Below are 15,977 nucleotides of genomic sequence, written 5' to 3' on the forward strand. Positions count from 1 at the left end.
ACCGATGTTGTTTGGTCATTTTGGTTAAGGGTCGATTTATTGTAGGATTATCAGGTTGGTTCGGTTCAGACGGTTATCTAATTTTTTTTAAAAAAAATCAAATATCGTAAAGTTATGCTAAGATTTCCCATCAACCTAGTAATACGTATCACATAGTTAGCGTTTCACAGTTTGATCATCATTATATTTCTTCTTCCTCAAATTCTATTTCTGGTTTTGTATGAGTTTTCGAAATTTTGTTTTTACATATCTCTGCCCTTTGCAAAAAAGTCAGCTACAAAAAACATAGTAGTAAAAAGGTCGGAATGTTGACAGTGGGATTTGAACCCACGCCCTTTCGGACCAGAACCTTAATCTGGCGCCTTAGACCAACTCGGCCATATCAACATTTTTGAAATCAAATCATGTGAAACAATAGATAAACTCAAAATAATGTTATTATATTTTCACTCCTTTTATGTGATATCTCTCCTGGACAAAGCAATAACAGGTGGAGTGGACCAATACAGTACTATGATTATGATCTGGAACAAATTAAATAATAGGTTGAATGAGATCTCTTTTACAAATCAAACCAGATTCACTTGTATCATCATCATCACCCAGCGCCAATACTGGGCACATAAATCTAATTTTACAAAAAAGGGATATTGAGGTATCTGTCTATAATATATAGTTTCAGTATATATATGTGGTACATCTAGCAACAACTATAGAATCAGATCACGTAAGAACTATGAAGTCATCTTTTCCCCTATACAGCTCCAATGATGTCGGAACTCTAGTGCTTGTGAGATCATATATTCTGTAGAACTGTCTCAAGAAGTGTCAAGTAGCGCAACTCTTGAAACAAACTACTGATCGACGTCATCGGAAGGCAATGTCGGACTCTTGGAGCACATATCTGTCTTATGAAGCTCCTTTAACCGACTCTCCGGGTTACAAAGCCCTAAAAGATTTGAGAAGAAAAAGGTTGACGAACTGATTCTTGTAACCGCTATTATGTAGAAACCATATTTATGTTACCTGAACATTTGGGAATGTCCCAAACTGCTATGGATTTTGAGGAACAATGAGGATCACATAAAGCTCGATTGTCCTCGTGATGTACATCCATTGCAAGCATCCAAGATCCGATGGTTACATCTTCATTATTAAACATCCTCAGGCTGAAATGAAAACACCGATAACTTAATGAGATTTGAATATCAGAATCTGCAAGTAGGGCAAATCAAAAGCATTTCAAACCTGCCATTACGAGCTGCTGCAAGTGAAGCCACTATCTCGGCTGAAAGAATGTAAATCGGTCCGTAAGCATGTAAGAAGTATTCATTCCCAATCAAATGGCCCTGTTTCTCGTACCTGAAAAATTATACATCTGTCACCAAAAATGATAAGCTCTGCAAAGAATTAGAGTCACGGATGTTGAGCAAGCTATCTAATAGTACCATTTTAGTTTAGGGTCAGTTATAACAGGTCCTTTCTTCATGCAGCCAATGTATGTCTGTGAATGAAGTCTTTCCTTGGCAAGAAGCGTCGCAAGTCGATCTGAACAAAAGCCAAAAAAAAAGGATTTGAATACTATTGTTGATGCAGAAGATAACACAGAACGGAGTATTCCCTCTCAATATACCTGGTCTCAAATAAATGTCATCGTCCGCTTTGACATAATAATCAGCTTCAAAGAGTTTAAAAGCTGCTTTAAAGTAAGCCAACCTAGAAGGAGGAGACATGAATCAGTCATTGATAAGAATGCAAGACAACCAAGAAGTACATAAAAAAAAGCAGATGAGTGCCCAAAAACAGGTTTTTTACGTTTTATAGGGAAGTCGTACATATTCTTCCTCAACATCAAGAAGCACAAAATCTCTGTACTCTTTTATTTCCTTCTCAAGGTCAGCCATCTTCTTTGCATCCTTTGACCGTCCAATGACGAATCTAAAAGCTAATCCAGTCGCTTGTTCCAACCTGAGTTCCAGTCAACAACAACAACAACAACACATTAATAAAAAGATGGCCTTGCTGAAACTCTAAACCAGTAAATCCGGGTGAACATACACTTTTCCAAGTAACTAACAAAAACATCAAAACTATCTTATCTGACTGCATTTTTCCACATGACATCAAAGTTAATACTTAAAAGGTGAGAAAATCCCATCATGCTATACTAACACAGTATAACATCTAAAGTTAATGACATCAGAGTCATAAACACAACATTATGACATCAAAATTCAAAAGGTGAAGACTTTGTAGGTGACAAAATCTAATCATGCCATGTTTTACTAGGAACAAGATCAAGAGAATAGAAGAGTTTCTCCAACAATTGCGGATACTTACTTAAATTTAGAACCCAATGAATCTCACTGATTGAAGTAACCAGCATAGCATTTCAGATTTTGAAAGCAATGTATATTATTTTAAGACACAAGATAAGAGAGTTTAGATACCTTAGAAGAGCATCAGGATCAGAAGGGAACCAAGTACTTCTCAAAGAAGCTCTGCGATCACCAGAATCAAAACCAGTCTGGATCCCAACAAACCCTAAAAGCTTTCGTCTTTCAACAACAACACCACCATTACCACCATCTCCTCCAAGCTTTCTTGAAGCAGACACAACCCGGGAAGTGTCCTTAGATCCGCCGCATCGATAAACAGAATTAGGACCTCCTAGTCTTTCTCCGGCGGAGGAGATTGCGAAGATAGTTCCGGCGACTCCGATGAAAAAAGAGACAAGGGAGAAGAGTATGATAGCTAGATGAATACGAGACGAAGCATAAGAAGAAGAAGAAGAATTTGGCTTATGGGTCTTCGAAGAAGGTTTACTATAGTACGAAGGAGACGCCGGAGAGTTGGAAGATGCGGTGGAGAAGCGGTGGGAGAAGAGTGGCATTATCGTAATTCTGAGGTTTGTCTAAGGGTAAGTTTGGGTTTTGTGATGGTTTGGTCACTCTGGATTCTGAAGGTTTTTGTTTTTTCTTTAGATCTGTCTATTTGCTTTAGTGACGGTGGTGGTGTGTGAAACTGTGGCGAATCTAATTATTTTCTTCTTTTTTGAGATTCTCCTATTACACGAAATCTATTAGTTATTATGTAACAATAATAAGTACTTTTCATTTTTTTGGTTTATTACATAACAAAAGAAAGAGAAGCAATGAATGCATTCACATGACAATTTATGAGATTCAATTGCCCCGAAACGTTATAGAAGTACTACAAAATTAAATTTGAGTATGTAACGCAAATAAGATCAACCAACACCTAAAATCCGAATAATCAATAAATATCTAACCAATGATGCGAGGCAAAGAGAAAAGTCTCACTTGCAAGATGAAGAGATACCGTAGGTTGCAATAACGTTTATGAAACACACTTTTTAAATGTGATTCGTCATTTTTTTTATGTGACAAAACTGAAAACACCATGGCTTTTTCTAGTATTTTTGTGTTCGGCTACGGTGGAAGTTGGTGAAGTTAGGTGGGTTTTGTTGTTTCTCGAGAAACCGGTTTGTCAGAGTGGCTAGCTTTGTGTGGGATATTTGTGGCGGGTTCGGTGGCTAAGTTCGAGCCTCCCAAACTAATATGCTAAACTGTCTTACAAGGAAATATATTCACTTTTTTTTTGTGAAGAAAAATTTGGTATTCAAAACTCACATGCAGTTTTTCGATAGAAAATGATTTTTAGGAAATATTATAAACGCCACTATAAGTCATTTAAAATGAAAATCGATAATAAACTTTTCCACTCGGTTTTGGATAGATAAGTAGTTCATATGAAAAGACTAAAAATTGAAATAATACGAGAATGTAGTACTTGGAGTTTAGAGGTGAGAATAGAGGTGGATTGGAGATGTCATAGTTGTAATAACTTCTATGAGAAGAGAGTGTCTGTTTTGGTAAGTTAGAAATTTATAGTTGAAGATTATATCGGAGCATATACATGCAGTTCTAGTCCTTGGATGGATGTAGGTGGTGACGTAGTATTGTGTTGTGGAAGCACTCTCCAAAGAGATAATATAAATGGTTTTCAGCCGCAAAGTACCCGAGAACAATTTTGTATCCAAAGGGAGCCGCCTTGTTATTTGTTTTCTTGCACGGAGTTCTCTAGTTTGATTTATAACTTGGCTCGTAATCAAAGATAATCTTTCCACATGAGTGAGATCAAGCAAATGGTAATATATGTACAGCCATATCTATTTTGTAGAGAAGCTGACGAGTGGAGAGACTCTTCTTCCCTTGTCCTTAGTCCTTACACACCTATACGATCTGGTTGGACAAAGTGGGAGATCTTCTTAGCGTTGACGCTGATTCTGACTAGGACATCACATTCCACCACCTTTCAACTCGCCAGTTGACAAGTTTGACTTCATCTTGCTTCGATTAGACAAGCCACGATTTACAATGTATGGCGCAAGCGTAATGTACGATACCATTAACAGTTTCTTCTTCTGCCAAGCCTCCTTTACAAAATAACTAAAAACTCGGTTTGGAATTGGATGATCTCACTTAGATAGTAAGGATTCCCTATGCTCCAACCACTTCTTCAAAGATGGTTTTGAGTTAGAATATTTCACTAAGTATTTTTTTTTTCTTTTCGGTTTTTTCCCTTTTACATAATGTACATAAATTCACTTTGATGATTAACTAATATTTGACTAAAAACACACCAAAACTTAAGACTAGAAAACTACACTTACCTAATCGTAGAGGTTTTTTTCATCTATATATATAACTTATTACTATTAAATATTTTCTAGATTTGTTTCTTACTATTCTTTAAACAATTAAAAACTGAAAAGTTATTGTATCCCTTAAGTTAAATTATCATAAATAAACATGTTGATATGTTAATTTTTGGATATAAGTTTATGTTTAATTGGATCAAAGCCAAAATTTCACAAACCTGATAAATTGGTGAAAAAATGATATTGGGTATGGTCAACACATATTTAAGGGTTAAAATGATAATAACAGATGGAGCAAGCACACAAAACGGAAACAATGTAGAAAAGCAGATGAAGCTACGAATTGGATGGAACATAGCGGTTATATCAGTTGAATGTCAAATAGTAGCCACTAGTAAAATTGTTTTGTATAGTTACTAAATATTTTGTAACTATTACGTGATTGCTTTTCGTAGCAAAAACATATTTGTTACAGTTTTGTGATAAATTAAATTAATAACTATTTTGTCATCACTTATTTCTCCTTCATAGCTAATTGTCGCAAAGTGTTACAATTTAGATACTAATTAATCTATCGTGAATTGCTACTAATTATTACAAGTATATGTTACTATTTGTTACAAATTGCATCAGAAATATGAGTAACATCTATTTCAAAAAGCCAAAAAATTTCGTCGCTAATTTACTCACAACAAGCTACAAATTATTTGTCATAAACTTATTACAAATTGCTACAACTTTTTGTATCCATTACGAAATTTATATGTAGGGCCAAAACAAATTATCTGAAAATATCCTTGAAAATCAAATTGCAAAACGAAAGTACAAAAGTTCCGATTAATGTTAAACCTTAGCTTTAAACATTCAAAATAGATAGAGTTTTGAACTAGCAGACTAATTTTTCTTTTAAAGTATTTCGATAGCTAAAATGATGAAAAGATGAAACTTACAAACCTAAACATAAAATCAAATACTTTGAATTTCCATAATATATTAGCAATAGTTTTTTGAATGCTGGCATGTATTTTAGTCGGTATTATCTACTTCATTATGCTTAATAATGTCTTCATCATCTTAAGTTTGTGTCTATGTAAAATCTTCAACAAAATTTGCGTCTATAAAATTTGAAACTCTTATAAACATGCATAGACCCATTTTTGCAATAATTATATTTTTAGATATCCATCTTATATATCGAGAAATCAGTTAAATTTTTTCATTTCTTCTTCTACTCTAAAAAAATGTGTTCAATAATATATCGCAAAGATGCATGAGACATATTTAACGGTTCTTCCTTTTTTTCTCAGAAGATGACGGATACAGAACTGCCACAAATGGTATCTTACATCCCTACTTCGTGTTGACATATAAGAAGATAAAAACCCTTGATTATTATCTAGGGTCAACTACATAATTAACACTTACCTTGAGAGGTAGAGGTAAGAATGATTCAGAATCACTATTTTGAGCAAGTGAAAGGATAGATATATCATAACATAAATTTGATATTTCATTGAATAACATATTCATATCACATATTGCTATTATATTGATATTTGCATGATCAATTGATGTATATAAATCTTTACCTTAAATTAACACGATTACTGCAAGCGCATAGTAAATCAGTTATAGTCTTTTAAGATCAAATCTCACAAAGTGAAAACATTGCGTTACAAATCTGTCATAAGAGAGTAAAGCTACAACTATAATAAAAGGGGTTTGGATTTTGTGACTTTGTGTCACCTTTTTTAAATAACAAGAAATGAAAGTAAGTAAATCTTAAAGGTAAATCAATAGGAAAACAAGCGTTGTATATTCAACGGACCATAGGAGATTCAATAATCTTTATGTTAAGAGAAATTTAAGGTGAATGTATGTTTGCTTCTAAGTCTTGAAGTATGAAACATGAAAGAACAAAAAATATGCAATTCATAATATCAACTATCTAAAATTTATATACTCCATTACTCAAGTGACAGCTTGGTAATGCTAGATCCAAAGATAATGGATTTGTCGAATATAATGTCGTTTAGGTGAATAATTCTAGTAAATAGATATGGTAGTTTGGTTTATGAAAAGGAATCAGCTGAGTTGAGATGGAAATGAGTTAGAAAAAAGGTAATACCACGAGCATTTTTTTTGAAAAAGGAATAGCTATAGGTCTAAAAAAAAACAAGCATTAGTAAGAGACATCCCATTTTACTTTTAAGGAGGCTTTACCATTATTCAATAGAATTACATAATAGACAAATCATATTATGCAACTCCAAGTCAATGTCTGAAAATAATCACAGTACCATAAATGGTAAAAATATATATATATACACACATACGAGTCTCTGAAGAAATATAAATATAAAACATAACATGATTTTCATTTTTCAAACACTTAAATACAAATAAGGTGTCTGTTATGAAATCATATACGATTTTGGTTATCTTCTTGGATTTTCATCTGAAACATGATTTAGAATTTGTGTAAAATAACATTCATGTTTGATTTTAAAATAAAGCTTATTTATCATATGGTAGCATACAAACCTTATTTAGGATATTTTTGATTTGGCAGAGAGATGAAACTATATAGTTTTCCATGATATTGAGTCGGTTCAAGTCATTAACTTCATCCGGATTTTTCCAGTCCCTTATAAATTAATAAGTTAGTAAACAAATAACGGTTAAAATTAAGGAACAACATATTTTTATTGTATCTCTATTAGTGTTCTCAAATTATTACCTCAAACTTAATTCTTTCTCATCAATCAACTCGTTGATTTCTTTCAGTTTAGTGACCTTATTATCATCCTTAGTTTAATGATAATAATGTTTAGTAAAAAAAATATTTATAAAAAATATATATTATATTCTTTCAAATATTATATGTAATAGAAATTTTCATACCTGAATTACTTCATCTCTGCAATAAATATAGCAATATTAGATTGATTATGCTGAAAACCCATATTTGTACCTTTTACACAAAATATGATCATTTTCAACGGAAACGTCATCATTATTCAAGTTTACCAAGTTCTTCACCGTCTATAAATTAAAAAAAAAAAAAAGAGAAAGGTTTCACAAAACAAAAAAGAGGAAAATAATAATAATGATAAGAACATTTTTTAAAATTTTTTAAATAAATTGATACTATCTTTGATAAGAGATCTTTTCTTTTTGACAAAGCAATAAAAATGTACCTATATTTGGCAATGAGTGTTAGGCACACACATATATAGCTCTGAATTTGTGTATGTTTCAATAAAAAAAATATGCAAAAGACTTTTACCAATTTGTTGAATAATTAGAATGCTTAGAATTATTATTAAAAATAAAAACAAAAGAAAAGTAAAAGTCAAATATAAAAGAATAATAGTTAAAAAAAATTAACATGAAAAGAAAAAAATTTAAAAAATAATAACTCAACTTTATCACATAATTTTTTCATGATGTTGTAAATATCTTTTGAGTTAATTTTTTTACAAGGGCATAACTAAAAATTATTAATCTGCTTAATTTTTTTAAAAAATTGTTTAAATCATGGTTGATAACATTTTGAGTTATCTATGAATTAAAACTATCAGTCAATTAACTTAATTTAATAACAAAAGATTTGCCCAATTAAATGTCAAAAAGATATGTGCAAATGAAAATGATATTTTAAATGATAAACGAAAAGTGATGGGTAAATCAAACCTTTACTGAGTATGCTCTCCTAAACGCGTACATAAAACACGAAAGATAGCATAATTAGTTTTTTAGTAAAACAAAAAGAACAAAACAAATACATGTAACTTGTTTTCTAAAATAAAAATATTAAAAGATCATACCTTTCTTCCCGTTCTTGTAATGAAATCTTGCAAAATTTATCCAAAATTTGATTGACGGGCCTAGAGCTTAATAAGCCAATAATGTAGTTTTAATTCATAAACAACAAACTTTGATCAAAAAAAAAAAAAATCATAAACAACAAACATATAGAGTCTCTCTATTCTGGATTTCTTATGTAATCATCATTTTCATATGTCATAAAAACAGTTGATCTACCATGTGATTCCTAAATAGCATGTGTTATTGTAAATTGATTAATTAATACTTGGTGTATGGTATAGGTTCAAAATTAACAGAAAAAAAAAAAAAGAGAATCGAAAAAGAAAAAGAAAACCCTAAAGACAGCAATAGTTAAGTTTAATTTATTTGTTCTAAGTTGAAAAATGATGGTATATATGGCTAGTTCAAATATTTAATAATTTTGGTTACAGAATAAAATACTTAAACAAAGATTATACCTAGTATGGAAAAGGGTTGGCTTATTGGTGGGAGAAACGATAATCATGACAATATCAATATTACACAACATTGCCAATTCATATGCCTTCTTTAAAATCCCTTTTTTACGTTTTGAGTATTTGCTACTTCTCTCTTTTGGACACTCTATTGTTTTCAGTTCTATCTTCTTCCTACCCATTTGTTTTCAACTATGGATTCTTGTTTTTGTTTTTCTTTTTAAGAGTGTTTTCTTCTCATTATATAGATTTATTGTTTGGTGAAAGTTTCTCTTTTTTTTTTTTGGTAGTTTGGTAAAAGTTTATCTTGGGCTAATTAAAGATGTGATTATAGCTAGGGGATCTTCATTAGATTAATGTGTTATTTAATTGCTATTATTGTCTTTAACACTTCCAGATTTAGTTTTACATATTTAACTGATGCCATTAGTACCCTACATAACAAAAATATGTTTATTATTATTATTACATGCAAATGGATGATCTTAGTTATATTTCATTTTTCCTTTTAATTTAATTTGAGTTGGATTAATATAAATGTAGCAGTTATTGTAAAATGACGTAGCACAAACAAGGTACATTTGACACTGTGACTATCTTCTTATACTTTAACTAACTTTCTATAATTATATTTTCATAAATAATGATTAGATTACCTTCTATTATTAATTGATAATTAAATACTCTAAAAATATACATTTGACACTGTGACTATCTTTTTATTTTTACATACAAACTGTTGTTATCAGTCTCGGCTACAAATTGTTACAAACTGTTATTACGTCAACTTAACATAACGCAATATGGTGATCTCCCTAATAAGAAAAAATCATCCTATGAAAAACTTTTTAACCTATACTGGATGATGCACTACTGTCCCCTGATACCAGTTCCTTTATAGCCGCAACAAAGGCCTCGAATTACTGGCACCATCTGGCTAATATTGAAGAAATATGTAATGCATTTTTGTGGTCGGGCTCTCCTAATGATCCCCACAAAGCTAAGGTCTCCCGGGACAAAGTGTGTTATCCTAAAAAGGAAGGAGGTCAGGTCTAGGTATTCGATGACTTTGAGACACATCCCGTGTATTTGCATCGAGTTTGATATGACATTTGTTCTCTTTATCGGCTTCTTTGTGGATGACATGGACCAGGCACTACCTACTGACTCATGGCTCATTTTGGGAGGTAAGGGATGAGAATAAAGGTTCATGGATTTGGAGGAAGTTCTGTGACATAGCATTTGACTTTCTAAGATATGAAGTAAGGGATGGGATGTATGTTGGCATGGTAACTGGTGCAACACGAATAAGTTGATCACTTTGACTCGACATTGGTCCCTCATACCTTGGTGTTTTACGACATGCCAAAGTAAAGGATGCAACAAGTAGCCAAGGATGATCTGTTCCGAGTTTCAAGACACACCGATTTCAGAACCTTATTAAAAAAATTCTACAGCGGTCAATCCCTCTCTCGTCAGCAGATCTCGACCTGGTCTTGTGGATGCATTCTACGGGCCGGGTGACTAGAATTTTTTTTTTCCACAGCAAAAACATGGGAGCAGGCTTGAGTAAGGCGTGGCAAGGTGGTTTGGAGGCAACTCATTTGGTTCCTACAGCAGCAGGTACCATGGTTTTCCTTCATATATTGGCTTGTAGTTAAAGATAAACTCTTTACGGGAGTTTGAATGAGGACATGGGCTTGCACGCAGCCTTGTGTGTTTTGTGGGGTGAGGGCTGAATCCCGTGATCATTTATTTTTTCCTTATCCATATAGTGAATATTATTTACTTGTCCATACACTTTCACTGTATGGTTGTCACTTTCACCTTGTAATATTGTACTCATAAAGATTTTTGTTTTTTTTTTCTTACTTTTTTCCGAATTTGTATTATTATTCACAAACAAGTTGTTGCAATTGTAAATTGAAATCGTCAATCGTGTGTAATAAAGCTCGCAATCCACTCAAATTGGTCCTCCCATATAATAAAAGATAAAAGGACACGTTTCGAGTCCTAACTCCACCATTGCCGGAACCGAGGAGACACTCTATATAGTAACTCCCAAATAACAAGCTTCGAGTTTAAAAACTGGTGATCGTAAAAATCACGAACGACAACATCTTTTAGTTTTACCATAAAAATCACTAACTATTCTTTCTTAAAAAATCCAAGAAAAATGAAAACTATATTAGACCAAACAAAATTGTAGTGGATGTGACATTCTAGAAGCATGTTCCACTTCTCTCCTTTGTCTTCCACCATCTCACTATTCATTCGGAAAAAAACACACACACACACACACACAACAAAGTTGGAAAAAATAAGTGAAAACGTGAATTACCAAAACTACCCATAGTTCCCACAAGTACTCCTATTTGCTTTCCAGAAAAACCAAACTCTCACCCATCCTCATGCTCCTTTCTCTAGCTCCGAACAAAGAACCAAACAAATCCATGTTAGACATGTCTGAATCTGTACTAACGGCGATGTACAGTTGGTTCACACCGACCGTACTCTTTGTCTTCCTCAACTTAATGATAGGCACCATCGCCATTAGCTCATCTTTCTCTTCCAAATCCAACGACCCAAATCAAACTCAGATCCAACGCTCTCCTTCCATGATTCACCGTCTCAAATCCATAAACTTCTCTTCCTTCACTTCTCCAGACAAATCTCATCTCGAGTTCCCTCCTTCAACACCTGAAGACAACAACAACAACTCTCACCAACCAGCTTCAATCGAACAGAATCAACCTTTCTTGTCTAGATCTCCTTCTGTTCTTCACAGAATCAAATCTTTCAATCTTTACAACTACATTTCTCAAGAACCCACCAATATAGTCGAAGCACCACAACCTTCGGTGACCGTTGAGTCAAAACAAGAACAAGAACACGAACAAGAAGAAGAAGAAGAAGAAGAAGAGACAAGTCCGAGTCTTGAAGAGGTTTATAGTAAACTCAATCTAAACCATGTCGCTAGGACAAAATCTGACACTGAACCAGCTGCTGGAATCATACCTCCGAAACTTCCAAAGAAGATGAAGAAATCAGCAAGCACGAAATCTCCATTCTCTCACTTTCAAGAAGATGAAATCTCCGTCGAGGCTCGTCGGCCAGCGACGGTTAAAGTCCCGAGAGTTACGACGGTGGAAGAAGCTGATGAAGAAGTAGATGCTAAAGCTGATGACTTTATCAACAGATTCAAGCATCAGTTGAAGTTGCAGAGGATTGATTCCATTACCAAGTATAAGGAGATGGTGAAGAAAAGAAACGACAAGTGAACAAAAGAAAACTCTTGGGGTTGTTTCTTAATTACGTATTAATTTGTGGACCTTTTTGAAAATTCTTAATTTTGTTTAGCTTTTCTTTAATTTCATCTTCACTGTAGATTATTATTATCCCCCACTGGCTTTTTGTTGCCCGGAACTGTATCTCTTTTTCTTTATGACAAGAAAAAAAAAAAAAAAAACAAGAAAAGAGAGTTCGAGAATCTTTGTCTTTGTAAATGGCTGAAGGGTTATTTCATAAATTCGAAACCATGGTCCATGATTAAAGGTTGTTGCGTGGTGGTGATGTTCTTAGATCCGTGGTAAGCTCTGAGTGTTGTTGTGTGGCGTAATAGTTACGAAATTACTTGTAGATGTTTTTTTTTATAAAAACTTTTTAACAAAGTGATGCAGAGATTGTGAAAGAGAGGGTAGTGGAGTAAATTTAACGTGATGGTGCATTTAGTATGTACGTTGTGCTTATCCGTATTTGCAGGATGCTTGGCTGTGAAGCACGTGGAGTTCAAGTGTCATGTCTTTTTATTGTCAATAAAGATGATATGTTTGGTATACTGTTTCTTTTTTAAAATTAGATGAGCTTTGATTGAATTTTATATAAATCGTCTACCTATAAAAAAAAATTATTTATGTCATTAGAAACATATACCTCTATAGTCTGGCGACATATCTTTGATGTAGTCAAAAATAGATACCAGTTTGCAACCGCTTAGCTGTGAGGTTCTTTGCAACCAAATTTGTAATACCGTTTATAATTTTTTTTTGAAATGCTAATTAAAATAAAATGCTGCAACTGAACTAGGTAACCATATCATTAAACATCAAAAGATGATACTCATGTTCATTAAAAAAATTTACAAATCCAAAAGCAGTTCATAAATAGGAAGCTAAACAAAACAAAAAAAAAAAAAAAAAAAAAAAGGAAGCTAAACAGAAAGTTATAGGTTATTAGGATGCTGGAGAAGTAGATGAGGAAGTGTTTGATAAGGGTAAATTGGTTGATGCAGTCGCTGGTGTGGTTCGTGGTGCAGTTTCTGGTGAGGTTCCTGGTGCGGTTAGGGGAATAGCTGTTTTGTCGTTGGCTGGTGCAGTGTTTGGTGTGGTAGTGGCTGGCGGAGGTTGTTGAGTAGCGAGAAATGCTGCAAACGCGGGATCTTTTTCCTTCATGTATGAGTGTAACATCTCAAAGGTCGCTGGTATGGTTCGTGGTGCAGTTTCTGGTGAGGTTACGGTTAGGGAAATAGCTGTTGTGTCGTTGGCTGGTGCTGTGTTTGGTGTAGTAGTTGCTGGCGGCGGTTGTTGAGTAGCGACTAGTGCTGCATACGCGGGATCTTTTTCCTTCATGTATGAGACTACCCCTGCCATCTGAGTGTCAAGAAGTCGTTGCTCCTCATCACGTCGAGCATTCTCAGCATCGTGTTCATCCATCTTACGACGCAGTTAAACAAAAACAAAGTCACTTAAACAAAAGAAAAAAAAAAACTGAAAATGAAGCAAGACCAAACAAGACAATCAACATGCAAGAACAAGAGTTTAAGTATTAGTCATGATCAGCCAAAATAAAACAACCAGTACTAATCATTGCTTATTAATAAGGAACAAAAGAGAAACAAATAATGAAATGAACCAAAACCAAACAAGACAATGAAGAGGCCAACAACAGATTTAAAGTATTAATCATGCTCAACAAATAAAGATAATTCTATGCTCAGCCAAAAAAAAAAAAAAAGACTTAATCGAAGTTATACCTTAAGAAAGATCTCATTCTGTTCTTCAAGGGTGAGTGTCCGATGGATAAATGATTGTTGAGTTGAATTTGCGGAAGTTTCTGCATCATCCTCCTTTCATGATACAAAAACGTGTTCAAATCAGTGATCCAAAATCAAAAAGTAAATCAGATGCTTTAAGTCATAAAGACAGAAAGTAAGAACTTGCACAAATGAGTTTTGTCCAGCTAAGTGTTTGTGGACTCCAAGACTACAACGATCAGAGTTTTGCGAGTATGATGCCTTTGAGCTCCTGTCCAGAGTGTTCCAATGAACCCACATCTCTCGCCAAAGGGTGTCTCCAATCCAATCGGGTTTTTGGCCACTCCTCTTAGCTTGACTCACAATCCCTTTCATCTTTTACTTACCAATCTTCAGGAATCCCTCTTTCACAAGCTCCGTAATCCCGAGATCCCAATTGTACTTCCGCTACACAAATAGAAAAGTGTTAAGTATGTTACTCCTACTAATTCAATTAAAACATTAAAAGCTAAATCAAAATTTACCGCAAATGTCCTGAAGTATCTCTGTTTAATCTTTAAAGGAGTAACCTTCCAACTAAAGTAAGGACCATTAAACTTCCTCCGAAATATTCGAGCAATAACTCTGGAAAATTTTCCTTTGTCACGGCCAAACCTGTTGCATCCAAATCATACCAGAGAGGTTTAAGAAAGAAAAAAAAAGAATGTAAGGATATAAGAGCAAGAAACAAAAAATTACATTAAGGAAAGCACTTGTTGTGAACAGATATGTAAAATACAATAAGATAAATTAACCTCCAATTTGATATTCATTCTAGCTTTCAACCACAAACAAGAGAAACACAATGCAAACTCTTGTATTAAACTCAAACACAATGCTGCTCATACTCTCAATCATATAGGCACTGAAAACAGATTAAACTCATACTCAAACTCAAACAGGTTAAAAAGACAATGGAGACAGATTAAATTTCAAACAAGTAGTGTGATTAATCCTCATACTCAAACAAGGAGTGATTACCATAAAGTTTCTCGGCGAGGAATACGATGCGGACTCAGAACTATTAGATGCTCTCGGCCAGGAAGAGATAAGAGATCATGTAAGCGCTGTTGGTAGTCTTGTAGTTGTGCCTGGTCATCATTAGGGTTTCGTTGATGCTCGGGATTTTGAGCAGCAGGTCGTTGGGGATGACATTCCATCTGAACAGGAGGCGGAGGCGGTGGCGGCGTTTGTCGAGAGCCTTGCGATGACGGGTTAGAGGAGTGAGAAGATGGTACGACAACACTTACTGACTTTTGACCATTGAATACTCCGGATGATCTCCCACCACGGCGTCTAGTTGATTTCCCCTTTCCAGCCATTACAGAGAAGAGAACAAGAGATTTAGATTAGATGATGGAAAGACTAGGATGATTGAGAAGGGTAAGAAGATGAAACAAGATGGAGAAGGAAGACATAGGGAACGAAGAGAGAGTTTGAGAGAACGAGACTTTTCAGATCCCATTCGATAAAAATGAAAACCTAAATCTCTCTAGTTGCAAATTTTTATCAGCAAACTCGTCGGAAACTTAGTCGCAAGATAGTAACAAAATAGTCGTAAGAGTTTCCAGTTACAATCGGTCGCAAATAGTCACGGTTTTGTACTGAAACGTTCATATCCTTGAATTCAACACTTTTAAGTCCTAATATATACTATACTTTTCATTTTAAGAGGCTAAAACAATCAATTGGTAAGTTTGAAAACAAATTTACTAAAACTATGAAAACCTTTATTTAAACACATATGTAACAATTTGACGATGATTTGGCTTTTAATAATTTTTTTCCTAAAACATTGAAACAATTAGAAAATCTAGAAAGCATGATTTTTTGTAAAAGTTCGAATCTATGTTAAAAAATGAATAACTTAACATGTTTAACATTCTATAATGTCAAATTACAATACTGAAATCCCCATAAGTTGGTAAGCAGAAGC

At 33.8% G+C, this 15,977-nt stretch overlaps 3 protein-coding genes and 1 non-coding gene across 4 annotated transcripts; 1 reads left to right on the forward strand and 3 right to left on the reverse strand.

The window, feature by feature from the left end:
- Nucleotides 1-306: 306 nt before the first annotated feature.
- On the reverse strand, nt 307-387 carry TRNAL-AAG (transfer RNA leucine (anticodon AAG)). Its single transcript has one exon. It is a non-coding gene; the product is annotated as a tRNA-Leu (tRNA).
- A 173-nt stretch (nt 388-560) lies between these two features.
- Nucleotides 561-3,135, reverse strand: LOC104703136 (putative beta-1,3-galactosyltransferase 12). Its single transcript, XM_010419086.3, has 7 exons — nt 2,451-3,135; nt 1,816-1,968; nt 1,634-1,716; nt 1,449-1,548; nt 1,249-1,362; nt 1,027-1,169; nt 561-949 (listed from the first exon to the last, which is right to left on the reverse strand). Exons 1-7 carry the CDS (start codon nt 2,891-2,893, stop codon nt 855-857), a joined length of 1,131 nt encoding a protein of 376 aa, XP_010417388.1. The 5' UTR covers nt 2,894-3,135; the 3' UTR covers nt 561-854.
- Nucleotides 3,136-6,957: 3,822 nt separating this feature from the next.
- On the reverse strand, nt 6,958-9,227 carry LOC147941866 (agamous-like MADS-box protein AGL30). The gene is made up of 7 exons (XM_087458668.1): nt 8,974-9,227; nt 8,515-8,580; nt 8,381-8,399; nt 7,637-7,729; nt 7,425-7,492; nt 7,229-7,331; nt 6,958-7,142 (listed from the first exon to the last, which is right to left on the reverse strand). The coding sequence occupies exons 1-7, from the start codon at nt 9,150-9,152 to the stop codon at nt 7,107-7,109; spliced, it is 564 nt and encodes a 187-aa protein (XP_087314794.1). The 5' UTR covers nt 9,153-9,227; the 3' UTR covers nt 6,958-7,106.
- Nucleotides 9,228-11,405: 2,178 nt separating this feature from the next.
- On the forward strand, nt 11,406-12,460 carry LOC104703137 (pathogen-associated molecular patterns-induced protein A70). The gene has a single exon (XM_010419088.3). It carries the CDS (start codon nt 11,424-11,426, stop codon nt 12,249-12,251), a length of 828 nt encoding a protein of 275 aa, XP_010417390.2. The 5' UTR covers nt 11,406-11,423; the 3' UTR covers nt 12,252-12,460.
- The last annotated feature ends 3,517 nt before the right edge of the window (nt 12,461-15,977 follow it).

The sequence above is a fragment of the Camelina sativa genome, chromosome 7 (assembly GCF_030686135.1).
Source record: "Camelina sativa cultivar CO46 ecotype springtype chromosome 7, ASM3068613v1".
Classification (NCBI taxonomy): domain Eukaryota; kingdom Viridiplantae; phylum Streptophyta; class Magnoliopsida; order Brassicales; family Brassicaceae; genus Camelina; species Camelina sativa.

What these genes read in the sequence shown, in the direction of transcription:
- LOC104703136 (XM_010419086.3), bottom strand. Translation starts at nt 2,893, where the DNA reads ATGCCACTCTTCTCCCACCGCTTCTCCACCGCATCTTCCAACTCTCCG. An exon ending in GCAGCAGCTCGTAATGGCAG is followed by an intron (nt 1,170 to 1,248) that starts GTTTGAAATGCT and finishes TTTTCATTTCAG; the next exon opens with CCTGAGGATGTTTAATAATG. An exon ending in GGACATTCCCAAATGTTCAG is followed by an intron (nt 950 to 1,026) that starts GTAACATAAATA and finishes CAAATCTTTTAG; the next exon opens with GGCTTTGTAACCCGGAGAGT.
- LOC147941866 (XM_087458668.1), bottom strand. Translation starts at nt 9,152, where the DNA reads ATGGGTAGGAAGAAGATAGAACTGAAAACAATAGAGTGTCCAAAAGAG. An exon ending in GAGAAAGAATTAAGTTTGAG is followed by an intron (nt 7,332 to 7,424) that starts GTAATAATTTGA and finishes TTAATTTATAAG; the next exon opens with GGACTGGAAAAATCCGGATG. An exon ending in TCAAAAATATCCTAAATAAG is followed by an intron (nt 7,143 to 7,228) that starts GTTTGTATGCTA and finishes ATCATGTTTCAG; the next exon opens with ATGAAAATCCAAGAAGATAA.
- LOC104703137 (XM_010419088.3), top strand. Translation starts at nt 11,424, where the DNA reads ATGTTAGACATGTCTGAATCTGTACTAACGGCGATGTACAGTTGGTTC.